Source organism: Artemia franciscana, chromosome 2 (genome assembly GCF_032884065.1).
Source record: "Artemia franciscana chromosome 2, ASM3288406v1, whole genome shotgun sequence".
Lineage (NCBI taxonomy): Eukaryota > Metazoa > Arthropoda > Branchiopoda > Anostraca > Artemiidae > Artemia > Artemia franciscana.
In genome coordinates, this window is record NC_088864.1 from 39,822,681 (window position 1) to 39,839,403 (window position 16,723).

The window sequence follows — 16,723 nt, forward strand, 5'->3', positions numbered from 1 at the left end:
ATCTAATTTTTTCTTTACTGAAAGACAACCACATCTCGAGCTATTCATTTATTTTTATAACACGGAACTATTGTGACCAAACTTGCCAAGAAGAACAAATGAACATAGATTGACAGTTTATTATATATAGACATTCATTCCTACAATTTATAATAACTTTGTAAAAGAGATAGATTTATAAGAGAGAAATCATTTAATTTTTTTTCTTTTAATACCCTCTTAATATCCTCATCCTTGGTAGAAGTAGTAGACTATTAATAGAAGTAGTGAAAGTTGAAGCAGTAGTACCAGTTGGAGTAGCAGTAATTGAAGTATACATATAATGCTCTTTGGCTAGATCAACAACCTCCTAGATATGACCTGAAATTTTTATTCAATTCTCTAAGCCGTTCCTGAGAAATTGCTGATAGCCTAAACCCTTTTGACAAACTGCACGCATTGCGTTTGGATTTAGTTCAACTTCTCCCTAAGTATCTCTAAAAATTTATAAAAAAAAATGTATAATCCCTATAGAAAGTTTTTGAAAGATAAGTAAAGATCTAAATTAAACCAAAGATGAGCAAAAATAAAGTCAGGAAGTTTGTCAGGTTAATAATATCCTAAATTACTATCAATTAATAACTGAAAACCATAAGAACAGTAATTACAATAAATAAAAAGTCTCAAAACTAGCAAAAACTACCAAACAGAGGAGGAAGGCTAACACCCCCTATACCCTCCAAAGACAGACGCCTAGTTTTCTCTTTACTGAAAACAACCGTATCTTGAACTACGTTCTTGCATATGCATACCAAAATTGCCGAGAAGAACAAATGAACATGGATTTACAGTTTATTATAGATGGACATTCATTCCAAAAATTCATAATAACTTTATAAAAAAGATAGATTTATAAAAGAGAAATCATTTAAAAAAAATTTTTTCTTTTAATACTCCCTTAATATCCTTATCCTTGGTAGAAGTAGTAGACTAGTAATAGAAGTAGTAACAGTTGTAGCAGCAGTACCAGTTGGAGTAGCAGTAGTTGAAGCATACATATAATGCTCTTTGGCTAGATCGACAAACTCCTAGATATGACCTGAATTTTTTTATTTAATGCTCTAAGCCGTCCCTGAAAAATGGCTGATAGCCTAAACCCTTTTGACAAACTGCATTCACATAGTGTGTTTGGATTTAGTTTAACTTGTCCCTATAATGTATACAAAAATTTGACCTTTACACCCTTAGCCTCAGTAGTAGTACTAGTAGTCGTAATAGTAGTAGAAGCAGTAGTAGTAGTTTGCGCGAAGTGCCTTCTGATTAGTTCAGCATCCCCCTCAGCATACTCAGAAAGTTTCAACTTAATACTTCAAGCCGTTTCTGAGGCATTGCTGATACATCCTTTAGACAACTTGCATGCGTTCAGTGTGTTTTTCTTTAGTTCAACTTCCTCCTCAATTCTCCCTGGGATTTTAACCCTAGTATTCTTAGCCATAGTAGTAGTAATACTGGACGTACTAGCAGTATAATAGAAGTAGTACTAGTAGTAGCAGTAGTAATAGCTATAGCGATTTGCACAGAGTGACTTTTGGTTAGTTCGACTCCTCCTAAACTTTTCCTGAAAGTTCACACTAATACCCTTAGCCTCAGTAGCAGTAGCTGTCATAATAGTAGCAGCGTTAGCATAATAGTAGCATAATAGTAGTATTAGTATGCACATAGTTCCTTTTGATTAGCGCAGTATCCTCCTTAACATAACCAGAAAGTTTCAATTTGATGCTCCATGCCCCGCTCTTTACGCTAAAGTTTGACCTTTTCTCTCAACTCTTCTTTTTAAAACAGTAAAAAACTTTAGCGTAAAGAGCGAGGCGTTGATGAGGAAGCAGCCCCTTTCATATACAAAGTAATTTCTGTTCGTTTTAAGTTTTAATGTCGCTCCTTACTTTCATTTAAAAAACTTCTTTTTTCTATTTAATTTCTGAACGTTTTTGAATCAATGCATATTTTGATTTTGGCTCTCCGCGGAGAAATAATTAAAACGAAATTTGCATTTTTTTTTTTTTGTTAAATGGCTTTCTCATAATTTTGATCGAATGATTTTCAGGAAAAAAGAGCGGGGGAGGAAGCCTAGTTGACCTCCGATTTTTTGGTTAATTAAAATGCCAACTAGAACTTTTAATTTTTTACGATTCTATTTATTAGTAAAAGATATACGTAACTTATACATTAACTTACGTAAAGAACATCATGTTTTTATTACATACTAGCTGTTGGGGTGGCGCTTCGTGCCACCCCAACACCTAGCTGGTGGGGGTGCTTCGCGCCCCTCAAGCATCCCCCCCCGCGCGTAAGTCGTTACGCGCCATTGTAGTTGTGTCCCTGTGTCCCACCTGTGAATATAAATAGATATATATATATATATATATATATATATATATATATACATATATATATATATATATATATATATATATATATATATATATATATATATATATATATATATATATATATATATATATATATATATATATATATATATATATATATATATATATATATATATATATATATATATATATATATATATATATATACATATATATATATATATATATATATATATGTATATATATATATATATATATATATATATATATATATATATATATACATATATATATATATATATATATATATATATATATATATATATATATATATATATATGTATATATATATATATATATATATATATATATATATATATATATATATATATATATATATATATATATATATATAAATAAGTTGTCTGTCTGTGTGTCTGTCTGTGGATCAGATGACGTCATGTTTCTGTGTCGGCTGACGTCATGAAGTTACTTGTCGTCATTTTTGCTATGACGGTGACGTCATTAAAGATATTTAAGACATATATGTTCACGTAGAAATCTATTAATGTTTAAGTTTAAAATGACTGATGAACTTACTATGGCAAAAGCCGATGAAGATGCTCAAAGAGTCTATGCCAAAAAACTTGCTGCTGATAGAGAAAGTCAGAAAAGAAAGCGTGCCGAGGAACTACCAGAGCAACGCGAAAGCAGACTTGCTGCTAAAAGAGAAAGTGAAAAAAGAAGGCGTGCCGAGGAATCAAAAGAACAGCAAGCAAACAGGCTTGAGGCTGATAGAGAAAGAAAGAACAGAAAGCGTGCCGAGGAATCAAAAGAACAGCAAGGAAACAGGCTTGAGGCTGATAGAGAAAGAAAGAACAGAAAGCGTGCCGAGGAACTACCAGAGCAACGCGGAAGCAGACTTGCTGCAAAAAGAGAAAGTGAAAAAAGAAGGCGTGCCGAGGAATTACAAGAACAGCAAGAAATCAGGCTTGCTGCTGATAGAGAAAGTAAGAAAAGAAAGCGTACCGAGGAATCAGAGCAACCTGAAAGTTATCGCCTGGCATTCAGGTACAACCCAGTCGATGATTATAGCTTGAGTAGATGTGTTCAAATCGGGACAATGTCTAAAATTTGTCCCTATTGCAAGGCCTTGAAATTCAATGGTGAAACAATGGGAATGTGTTGCGCCTCAGGAAAAGTTAAACTTCCTCTATTGGCTGCACCACCAGAGCCATTGAAGACTTTCCTTACTGGAACTACGTCAGAATCTAAGCGTTTTTTGTCAAAAATCAGAAAATACAACTCATGTTTCCTAATGACGTCGGTTGGAGCCCAAATCGAAAATCCAGATCAATTTATGTCTACTTTCAAAGTAAAAGTAGAGCAGGGTCCCTTCTACCATTCTCCGGCAAGAATCATAAATTTTTACAATTGTACTTCATCAGTGATAGAAATTCTGAATTGAAAGCACGTTGCGAAATTTCTCCCAACGTTGAAAGGACAATCGTTTCCCAATTGCAACATCTTTTCCACGAAAATAATAATTTAGTGCGTCTGTTCAAAACAGCCATCGAGTGGAGAATGACCAACACTGGGATAACTGCATCAATGACGCGTGCGAAACGTCAACCCCAAGTCAAATTCGTGCATTGTTTGGCATCATTTTAACAACTTGCTCTCCATCAGCTCCTACAGAGCTATGGGAAAAATATAAGTCAAAAATGTCCGAAGATAAACTCCATCAAAAACAGTTAGAGACGTCATATATGACTTTTGATTTTTCATCAGAAATTTATAACTACACTTTAGTTGTTATAGAAGATTTGTGCGTACGTATGGCAAACAAACCTCTTCAGGATTTGGGAATGCCTTCACCTAACCGTATCGCTGCTGTTTCGACATGTGTAGAATTGGATCGTGAACAAAGTTACAGTACGAGTGATCTATTGTCGTATGTACAAAATAACATTTCCAAGTTAACGTCGGAACAAAAAGACATTTATGATACGATAATGCATTGTGTCGATAACAACGTTGGAGAAATTTTCTTTTTGGATGCGCCAGGAGGTACTGGTAAAACGTTTGTGATAAAACTGATTCTGGCATCAATTCGATCAAAAAATGATATAGCGTTGGCAATTGCGTCGTCCGGAATAGCCGCAACATTGCTGCCTGGTGGAAGAACTGCTCATTCCGCTTTGAAATTGCCTCTGAACTTGCATTCTACAGAAACTCCCACGTGCAATATTTCCAAATCATCTGGGATGGGTAAAGTATTGCAGCAATGCAAACTTATTATTTGGGATGAGTGCACAATGGCACACAAAAAATCGCTCGAGGCTCTGGATCAATGCTTGAAAGATTTGTGAGGGAAGTCGAAACCCTTTGGCAGCACATTAATGTTGCTTGCGGGAGATTTCAGGCAAACATTACCTATAATACCTAGACCAACTCCTGCAGACGAAATGAATGCTTGCCTGAAAAATTCTAATTTATGGGCACACGTAAAAACATTAAAATTAACTACAAATTGCTTTACCAATGTACAATTGTATGTTGCATCTTTGAGGGTCGGTAAACCTGACAATCTATTTATACGCACAGACAATGGGACAGCGAAGACTGTTGTATATTCACAAGTTTTACGTAGTTAATTTGTATTGTATCTATCTATCTATCTATCTATATAAAAACGAGTTGTGTGTATGCATGTTTGTTTGTTTGTAAAAAGAGCGTTTGCATATGATGTCATTATTAGTACATACGGCTTTGTATATGGACAGACAATGGGAAAGCCAAGAATGTTGTATATTCGCAATTTTTACGTAGTTTGAAACACATATATAAATCTATCTACATTCACAGGTGGGACACAGGGACACAACTACAATGGCGCGTAACTAATATGGCGCGTAACTACTATGGCGCGTAACGACTTACGCGCGCGGGGGGGCTTGGGGGGGCGCGAAGCGCCCCACCAACTAGGTGTTGGGGTGGTGCGAAGCGCCACCCCAACAGCTAGTATATATATATATATATATATATATATATATATATATATATATATATATATATATATATATATATATATAAATTGTCTGTCTGTGTGTCTGTCGAGTGACGTCATGTTTGTCGACTGACGAAATTACAAACCGGGACATCGGGACACAAATGACGACCGGGACACCGGGACATAGGGAATATAAATGACGACCGGGACACTCAAAGAGAAAGCGACCGGGACACAAGGAATGTTCGATTAGCAATCACCATCAACAAAGCACCGGGACACAAATGACGACCAGGACACAGGGAATATAAATGACGACCAGGACACTCAAAGAGAAATTACAGACCGGGACAGCGGAACACAAATGACGACCGGGACAAAAATGACGACCGGGACACCGGGACACAGAAAATATAAATGACGACCGCGACACTCAAAGAGAAATTATAGACTGGGACGACCGGGACACTCAAAGAGAAAGCGACCGACACACAAGGACTGTTCGATTAGCAATCACCATCAACAAATCACCGGAACACAAATGACGACCGGGACACAGGGAATAAAGACGAGGACCAGGACACTCAAAGAGAAATTACAGACCGGGACACCGGAACACAAATGACAACCGGGACAAAAATGACGACCGGGACACCAGGACACAGGGATTATAAATGACGACCGCGACACTCAAGGAGAAATTACAGACTGGGACACCGGGACACAAATGACGACTGGGACACAGGGAAACAACTACAACGGGGACGCTGGGGGGCACAGGGGGATATATAAATGACGACGGGGACACAGGGAATGATCGATTAGCAATCACCATCAACAAAGCTCAAGGGCAATCATTAGAATAATGAGGAATAGATCTGAATACAGATTGTTTTTCCCATGGACAATTATATGTTGCATGTTCAAGAGTCGGTAAACCTGACAATCTATTTATATGCACAGGCAATGGGACAGCCAAGAATGTTGTATATTTGCAAGTTTTATGTAGTTAAATATATATATATATATATATATATATATATATATATATATATATATATATATATATATATATATTCACAGGTGGGACACAGGGACACAACTACAATAGCGCGTAACTAATATGGCGCGTAACGACTTACGCTCGCGGGGGGCTTGGGGGGTGCGAAGCATCCCCACCAACTAGGTGTTGGGGTGGCGCGAAGCGCTCTTTCTATATTTATAAAAATACTAGCTGTTGGGGTGGCGCTTCGCGCCCCCCAAGCCCCCCCCGCGCGCGTAAGTCGTTACGCGCCATATTAGTTACGCGCCATTGTAGCTGTGTCCCTGTGTCCCACCTGTGAATAGAGATAGATATAAATATATATTTTTAACTACGTAAAACATGCGAATATACAACATTCTTCGCTGTCCCATATTCTGTGCATATAAATAGCATTTATATTCCCTGTGTCCCGGTCGTCATTTGTGTCCTGGTGTCCCAGTTTGTAATTTCTCTTTGAGTTTCCCGGTCGTCATTTATGTTCCCTGTGTCCCAGTGTCCCGGTCGTCATTTGTTTCCCGGTGTCCCGGTCTGTAATTTCTATTCAAACAATCCCTGTGTCTCAGTCGTCAATTATATATCTCACCTGTGCCCCCGGCGTCCCCGTTGTAGTTGTGTCCCTGTGTCCCGGTCGTCATTTATATTCCCGGTCGTGATTTGTGTCCGGGTGTCCCAGTCTGTAATTTTTCTTTGAGGTTCCCGGTCGTAATTTATATTCCCTCTGTGTCGGTCGTCATTTGTGTTCCGGTCTGTAATTTATCTTAGAGTGTTTTTTCTTTTTACTTTTTTTTAGTTTTTTACATTTTTTCAGTTTTTTTTCTTCTTTATTTTTCAGCGTCACTATGAAGTACATATCGCCGAACCTTTGTTTTTAGCTTAAATCTGGTAGGCATTGATGACCTTATCCAAGTCAAAATCCCAAACCCAATCATCATCGCTATCATTTTCAGTTTTGATATGTTTTGACTCTCGCTTTCCAGGTGGATTTTCATCTAACTGCGCGGTTTTGTGTTCTTTAGCCGCAAGCCTGCTTTCTTGCTGTTCTTGTGATTCCTCGGCACGCTTTCTTTTCTTACTTTCTCTATCAGCTGCAAGCCTGTTTTCTTGCTGTTCTTGTGATTCCTCGGCACGCTTTCTTTTCTTACTTTCTCTATCAGCAGCAAGTTTTTTGGCATAGACTCTTTGAGCAGCTTCCTCGGCTGTTGCCATTGTAGGTTCTTCAGTCATTTTACAATTAAACATTTTTCAATGAACGCATGTCTTAAATATCTTTGATGACGTCACCGTCATAGCAAAAATGACGACAACTAACTTCATGACGTCAGTCGACACAGAAACATGACGTCACCTGTCAGACAGACACACAGACAGACAACTTATTTTTATATATATAGAAGTTGTCTGTGTGTCTGTCGAGTGACGTCATGTCACCATGTCATGTCGTCATGAAGTTAGTTGTCGTCATGTTTGTTATAACGATGACGTCATTAAAGGTATTTAAGAAAATCGTTCAAAGACAAATTTTTAATTTTAAGAAGATCGTGGACGGAAAAATGTTTAATTGTAAAATGACTGAAGAACCTACAATGGCAACAGCCGAGGAAGCTGCTCAAAGAGTCTATGCCAAAAAACATGCGGCTGATAGAGAAAGTAAGAAAAGAAAGCGTGCCGAGGAATCACAAGAACAGCAAGAAAACAGGCTTGCGGCTGACAGATAAAGTAAAGAAAATTAAAAACCGGGACTCAGGGAATATAAATGACGACCGGGACACTCAAAGAGAAATTACAGACTGAGACACTGGGACACAAATAACGACTGGGAGATATAAATGACGACTGGGACACTCAAAGATAAATTACAGACCGGGACACAAATGACGACCGAGACACAGGGAATATAAATGACGACCGAGACGCTCAAAGAGAAATTGCAGACTGGGACACTGGGACACAAATGACGACCGGGATACTGGGAATATAAATGACGACCGGGACACAGGGACACAACTACAAGGGGGATGCCGGGGGCACAGGGGGATATATAAATGACGACGGGGACACAGGGAATGTTCTATTAGCAATCACCATCAACAAAGCTCAAGGGCAATCATTAGAATAAGCAGGTATAGATCTGAATACGGATTGTTTTCCCAAGGCAATTTTATGTTGCATGTTCAGGAGTCGGTAAACCTGACAATCTATTTATTTGTACAGACAATGGGACATCGAAGAATGTTAAACTAAAAAAATAAAAATAAGAAAAAACTAAAAAAAGATAAAAACTACAAAAAAAACTAAAAAGAAAAAAGAAAAAACTAAAAAAGCTAAAAAAAAGGTAAAGACCAAAAAAAAAATTAAAAAGAAAAAAGGAAAAAAACTAAAAATTTATTACCAGGACACAGGGACACACTACAACGGGGACGCCGGGGGGCACAGGGGGATTCGCAAATTTTACGTAGGTAAAAACATATATATATATATATATATATATATATATATATATATATATATATATATATATATATATATATATATATATATATATATATATATATATATATATATACCTATATTCACAGGTGGGACACAGGGACACAACTACAATGGCGCGTAACGACTTACGCGCGCGGGGGGAATTGGGGGGGACAAAGCACCCCCACCAACTAGGTGTTGGGGTGGCGCATTAGTTAAAAACATATATATGTCTATCTATATTCACAGGTGGGACACAGGGACACAACTACAATGGCGCATAGCTAATATGGCGCGTAACGACTTACGCGCGTGGGGGGCTTGGGGGGGAGCGAAGCACCCCCACCAACTAGGTGTTGGGGTGGCGCGAAGTGCCACCCCAACAGCTAGTTTGTATATATATATATATATGGATAGATATTAGGGGTTTCGCCCCCTCGTCAGTACCTCGCTCTTTACACTAAAGCTTAAATTTTGTCCCAATTCATTAAGAATGACCCCTGAATCACAAAAGCCGTCGAATAAATAGTTGAAATTACTAAAAATACTTTAAAGTAAAGAGCGAGGTACTAGGAGGAGGTGAGCCCCTCATATGGGTAATAATTTCTTTTCGTTTTAAGTTTTAATGCTGCTCCTTACTTCCAGCTGAAAAAACTTTTTCATATTTATTTTGTCATTGTTTATTTTTTTAATAATGCTAGTAAATCCTGCGCTCCCTTCATGGAATTTTTCTTCCCCCATGAGAAATTCCTCGAAGGAAAGTTCCCCCAGCATATCCCCCTCTTCTCAACCCCTTCCCCTAACCAAAAAATCCTTCTGAAAACGCCTCTACACTTTCCAATAACCAATACTATATGTAAGCCCTGGTCAAAGTTTGTAACTTCAAAGTCAGAGTTTGTAACTTGTAGCCCCTCCCACGGGGACTGTGGGGGAGTAAGTCGTCCCCAAAGACATAGTTATAAGGTTTTTCGGCTACGCTGAATAAAATGGCTATCTCAGAATTTTGATCTGCATCTGTGATCTGCCTTCTGGCAAAAAATACAAAATTCCACATTTTTGTAGGTAGGAGCTTGAAACTTCTACAGAAGGGTTCTTTGATACGCTGAATCTGATGGTGTGATTTTCGTTAAGATTCTATGACTCTTAGGGGTGTTTCCCCCTATATTCTAAAGTAACGCAAATTTTCTCAGGCTCATAACTTTTGATGGGTAGGACTAAACTTGATGAAACTTATATATTTAAAATCAGCATTAAATGCGATTCTTTGATGTATTTATTGGTATCAAAATTCCATTTTTTAGAGTTTTGGTTACTATTGAGCCGGGTCGCTCCTTACTACAGTTCGTTACCACGAACTGTTTGATAGTAGTCACAGTAGCGGTATAATAGCATTATAGCATTATGCACGGAGTATCTTCTGGTTAGTTCAACATCCCATTTAGCATGCCCTCAAAGTTTCATCTTGATAGTATAAGCTGTTCCTGAAAAATTGCTTCTTTGTCCTTTTAACAGCCTGTATGCACACAGTATGTTTTTCGTTATTTCAACATCCCCTAAGTATTCCTTGAAAGCTTTACCTAAATATGATTAGCCTTAATAGTAGTAATAGTTGAATAATTGTAGCAGCAGTAGTAACAATATCGTTAGCACGCAAGTAATGTCTTTTGGCTAGTTCAACATTCCCCTCAACATGTCCCGGCAGTTTTGCAGTAATTCTTTGCAAAATACAAAATTCCACATTTTTGTAGGTAGGAGCTTGAAACTTCTACAGAAGGGTTCTTTGATACGCTGAATCTGATGGTGTGATTTTCGTTAAGATTCTATGACTCTTAGGGGTGTTTCCCCCTATATTCTAAAGTAACGCAAATTTTCTCAGGCTCATAACTTTTTATGGGTAGGACTAAACTTGATGAAACTTATATATTTAAAATCAGCATTAAATGCGATTCTTTGATGTATTTATTGGTATCAAAATTCCATTTTTTAGAGTTTTGGTTACTATTGAGCCGGGTCGCTCCTTACTACAGTTCGTTACCACGAACTGTTTGATAGTAGTCACAGTAGCGGTATAATAGCATTATCAGCAGCAGTAACAGCAGCAGCATTATGCACGGAGTATCTTCTGGTTAGTTCAACATCCCATTTAGCATGCCCTCAAAGTTTCATCTTGATAGTATAAGCTGTTCCTGAAAAATTGCTTCTTTGTCCTTTTAACAGCCTGTATGCACACAGTATGTTTTTCGTTATTTCAACATCCCCTAAGTATTCCTTGAAAGCTTTACCTAAATATGATTAGCCTTAATAGTAGTAATAGTTGAATAATTGTAGCAGCAGTAGTAACAATATCGTTAGCACGCAAGTAATGTCTTTTGGCTAGTTCAACATTCCCCTCAACATGTCCCGGCAGTTTTGCAGTAATTCTTCGATCATTTCCTGAAATATTGCTGGCGTGTCCTTTCGACGACCTGCATGCATATAGTTTGTTTTGATTTAGTACAATATCTCCCTAAAGTTCATATCTCTCTAAAGTTTCTTCTTAATACCATTAGCTTTAGTAGTTGTAGTTGTTGTAGTAGTAGGAGAAATAGAATACACATAGCGTTTTTTCGTTAGTCCAACTACCTTCTCGACATGCCTTGAAAGTCTCAACTGAATACTTTAAGTTGTCCCTGTGATATTACTGACACTTACTTTAGACACATGGACAGCCTGCATATAAATGATGTGTTTTGATTTAGTTCAATATCTCCATCAATATTTCAGGAAAAGTTTGCCGTAATAGCATTACCATTAGTAGAAGTAGCATACTAGCAGTATAAGTAGTAGTAGTAGCATACATGTAGCGTCTTCCGGTTAATTTAACATCCCTCTCAATATATCTTCAAAGTTTCAACTTAATACGTCAAGCCATTCCTGAGATGTTGCTGATATGTCCTTTTGGCAAAAGGTGTGCACATAGTGTGCTTTAATTTAGTCTACCCTTTCCCTAACATTCTCTAAAAGTTTCATCTTAATGCTATTAGCCTCAACACTAGTAATAGTAGTAATCGCATAATACGTTTTAGCCAGTTCAACATCCCCCTCTACACGCTCTAAATTTTTCAACTTAATACCCTAGGCTCATCCTTAGATAATGTTAATACGCCCTTTCGGCAGCCTGCATGGACACATTTTGTTTTCATTTAGCTCAGCATCACCTGCAAATTCCTTGAAAGTTTCGGCTTAATACCATTACCGTTAGTAATAGCAGTGATCGTAATAGCGGTTGTAGTAGTAGCCTAGTAGTAGTAAAAGTAGTAATAGTAGCAAGCACATAGGGCCTTTTGTAATTTCTACATCCCCATCAACATGCCCGGTAAGTTTTAACTTAATACTCTAAGCATAGAGCCCCGTAAGTTTTAACTTAATACTGTAAGCAGTTTCTAAGATATAGCTGATACACCCTTATGACAATCTGTAAGAACATAGTGTGTTTGGATTAATTCAACTTCCTCCTCAATGTACCCTGATAGTTTCGCTTTAATACTCTTTGGCTTGGTAGTATTAGTAGTAATAGTAGGAGTAGTAATATCATTAGAAGTAGTAGTAGTGGTAGTAGTAGTATGTACGTGGTGCCTTTCGGTGAATTTAATGTCCACCTCAACATACTTTGTAATTTCCAACTTAATACTTTAAGCCGTTCCTAAGATATTACTGACATTCCCTTTTGACAATCTGCATACACATAGTGAATTTTGATTTCGGTCAACTTTTCCCTAGACATCTCCTAAAATTTTACACCCTAATACTCTCAGCCGTAAAAGTTGTCATGGTAAAAGTAGCAGTGGTTTTGTCGCACATACGCTAAAAGAAACTTATAAATTACTTTACTGAAACTAAAGTTTTTTTTACTTCATTTAGACTAAAGACAGAACTTGAAAAAAAGAATCATTTATTTAGTCTTAAGTTGAAGTATGATTGTTTTTTTGTTTACCAAATAACTCATAAATTACTTATTTGAAATTAAGGTTTCTTCCTCCATGTTGAATCAAAAGAGACCCTAAAAACCCAAAATGTCAAACATTTTTAATAAGCAAAAGCATCATTGTTTCTTTTTCAGACAGTCTGTGACTTACTTGCGTTAAATTGAATTTCTTCCTTCATGAACACTCTAAAGAGAACCTGAAAAAGGGGAATATGAGGCATTAATCATATGCCCGAGTCACACCATAGTCACATCTGTCGATAAAAAAAAGCCAAATGCTATGAAGGACAGCATTTTTCTTGATTTTAGCACCACACTTGCATTCAAAAAGTGAAACATTAAAATTGCACGAATTCGGTTTAAAGAGTTTATACCAAAACCAATTTGTGTCCGACTGTTCTAAACTAATGCTACATCTTCTTAACTTTTGTCAGATTCTTCTCAAAGATAGAGGGACTACTGTTCTAAGTCACCATCTTGGTCAATCTTGGTCAAATCTAAGTCAAATCAGAGTCATTTTGACCCTGATTTGACCTTGAAATTTATGCTTAAAAGTTGAACAATGTTCCACTCGAGAAAGTACGAACTGCCAACTTAATGGGCGCTTTAGTCGTGCGTTTTATCGACAAGTGTGACTGTAATAATGCCTGGGAATTAAGCCAAAACCGGCTGTGTTTCAGAAAAAAATCATACCTAATTATTGAGACTTTGTAGCCATCAGGATTCTTCAAAGTTGCGATATTGACAATGTTGTGAAACGGGACACGAAAAGTGCTTTTTGAAATAGCCTAACACGTAATTTCAAACATGGAATGACTGCTATTATCTCTTAAATCATGTAGTGTCTTTTTGTCCAATATCTTTGATAGTCTCGGGTGACATTTATTTGGAGAAGATCACTTTGTAAAAGTGGTTTCTTTGATGTATGGAATGATTAGATTTAGCAAAGATCACTCGCAATTAGTCTTCCTTGGAAAGTTAAGACCAAGGGGCTATACACTTGATTGATATGCATACACCAGTGAAATGGAGGCACTGGAACTAAATCTAGAGCAGTGATGTCATACCTTGCTTGTTATATGTCTTAGGCGATGATTCGTTACATGACCCCTAAATCGTATAGTTAACTAACACGCCGATTTTGTAGCAGATTCGCAGTTTTCGTGATAAGATTCAACTTACGTGTGTTTACATTAGTGAATTGACTCTAACAACTGAACTAGTTCAGGGATTGTTTAGGAGAGCAAAAATATTTTATTTATGTTTATTTCACATGATTTGTCCTTTTTGTTCTACTTAGATGTGTTCCTTCGTCGAAATCTTTGGTCTCCAAGGTTACATTCCGACCCACTCCCTGCCTGGATTGAATTAACTTATCGGTGACCCTATTTTCAGTTTTGAGGGTGATTTATTCTGTAGGATCTTAGATTTTTTTTGGGGGGGGAGGTAGGCTATATGGACACAGTATGAACTGCATAGCAAAGAAATTACTTTAACCAGCTTCAGGAAAAGAGGATCTTCCAGAGATAAAATTTCAAGTTCTAATACACAGAGCTTCAAAAGATTTAATTGACATGGTATATCAGTAAAGTCAAACGTGCTGACTCAATTACCATTTTGGTACCAACAAGGTAAAAATAGCAAAACCTTGCAGTCTCTTAAATATGCCAAACTGAATTACCTCATACTTAAAATAAGGTATGCTGCACCTAGGCAGGGGCTTTTTGGAATGTAAACTCGGGAGGTTGTTTGCTAATATTAAGACCAAAAGGCATCTAAAGTTGGGATAGAAGCTTTCTATTTCCAGTAACCTGCAAAATCCAATAAATAAAGCAGTATATTATAGTAAAATAACACCTTTGATTATAAGGAGCTACGTGTGCTCCTTAGAAACTGTGTCAATAAATTATTTTTAACCCTAGCAAGTTTTCTTGGTTTGGTTTTAATTTGTTTCTCCCCAGTGATCATTGTTATTGGGAAGTTCTGGCAAATAAAAGCTACTCAGTTCACAATGCTTATTGCTTCCAATAACACCAGAATGGCAATCAAGCCACTTAGGGCATTTGAGAGGGAGATTAGCCACATTCTGAGCTTTAGCCGTGGATAGCGATATTATTTTGGTATTTTTTTTGTGTTGTGTTCTTGTAGAAGTTGTAACAAATAAAATTATTGCTCCAAATAGAAATCAAAAGGTCTAGGATGTAAAGGCCTTACTCCTATTTTTAGCCATTTCTTTCCTCTATAAGTTTGACTTTAGTAATAATTAATTTTCTCTTTAGGATTAATTTATTCGTGTATAACAGTATTTTTTCTTTTTGTGTCAGGTGTGATTATTCACTTTAGTTTCTGCTCGTTTTTATTTTGTTTATTCATTTATCACAATTTCTAGTCATTTTAAGTTTTTATTATTAGATCATTGGATATTGGAAATGCCAACCTTCTTATGTTTTAACATGATTCTTTACTTTTCTTTGGAATTTTTTTTCTTTTATATTATTTTTATTAATAATTTTGAAAACTAAATCTAAGACTTGGACGCTTAAATAAACTCAATTAAGGTATAATTAATCGATTTGGCTTGTAAATAGCTAATGTGTGATTAAATTAGGCTTAAAGGGGGTTATAAAAATAACATCACATCGCTTTCGATAAGAAATCCCTCACGACTTTAACTGATTTTGACTTTAACCTATAGCAAAATGTGGGAATTTAGTTGCTTATTAAGTTATTTTTGTTACTTCTTATGCCACATGCACGTTGCCACTCTGTAACACATGCTACTTGCCGTAAGAATGTAGAATGATCTATGATTTGTCACTAAAAAATGATTTACATATCGGAATTGATTTTACTTCCTTAAAAGTCTTCAAAGCTCAAATTTCATTTTTCCAAGTCACAGAGGTCGTTTACCAAGTCTTTTACCTAATGAGGCATACGGCAATAACCAAGAAATTTCTTTTCAGGAGAGAACCAAAAAAAAAATAAAAATTCCGCAAAGGAAAATACGTATGTATTTTTTAATATTTATGTATATATACACACACACACACACATATATATATATATATATATATATATATATATATATATATATATATATATATATATATATATATATATATATATATATATATATATATATATATATATATATATATATATATATTAGAAATATGAGATGCTATATATAGCATGAAGTTCTCAATTTTTTGAACTGGTACTTTCAGGACTTTTTCGTTTGTTTCATTTTGCCATGCACTTGTACTCATACTGTGACCTCTGCATGCAACAGACTTCTGGTAACGATTATTCTTGGTAACATTCAATTTTGAAAGAAAAAATCGCCAAAGTCAATTAATGTATATTTCATTAATGCATAATTAACTGATTATTCCAAACTTTACTTTTTAGTTTTCCAAAATACCCACCTACAGCAAAATGTGGGAATTCATGTCATCTCGTAAGCATGTTTTCGTCAAAACATACGATGAAGGAATCAAAAGGGTCAGACAAAGCAAAGGAAAATACGCCCTCCTTATTGAATCACCAAAGAATGATTATGTTAATGAGAGGCAGCCTTGTGACACAATGAAGGTAAAAAGCGTAACTGTTACTGTGCAAGGCCCAAGACTGGCATATCTCAAGTTTAGCTTGATAACCCTAGCACCTAGCACAATGATGTGTATTGCTTAATGTTGTCAATCCTAGGCTGTTAGTTACTGTCAAGAATCCGTGATATTGGATTTTAAAACGATTAATTTTCAGTGACTTTCTTTGTGGAACGTTTATATTTCCTACTGTCACATAGTCTCCCTTGCTTCTGACTTCTACGCTGTGAGGTTAGTATCATAACAAAATAAAGA

At 36.3% G+C, this 16,723-nt stretch overlaps 1 protein-coding gene across 1 annotated transcript in view; it reads left to right on the top strand.

Annotated features, from left to right (window-relative positions):
- LOC136041482 (glutamate receptor 1-like) overlaps positions 1 to 16,723 on the top strand; it is a 254,832-nt gene that overhangs the window by 201,743 nt on the left and 36,366 nt on the right. Inside the window, exon 15 of the mRNA XM_065726181.1 lies at positions 16,272 to 16,454. Within this exon, the coding sequence (XP_065582253.1) occupies positions 16,272 to 16,454 (183 nt within the window). The remainder of the gene's footprint in view (positions 1 to 16,271; positions 16,455 to 16,723) is intronic.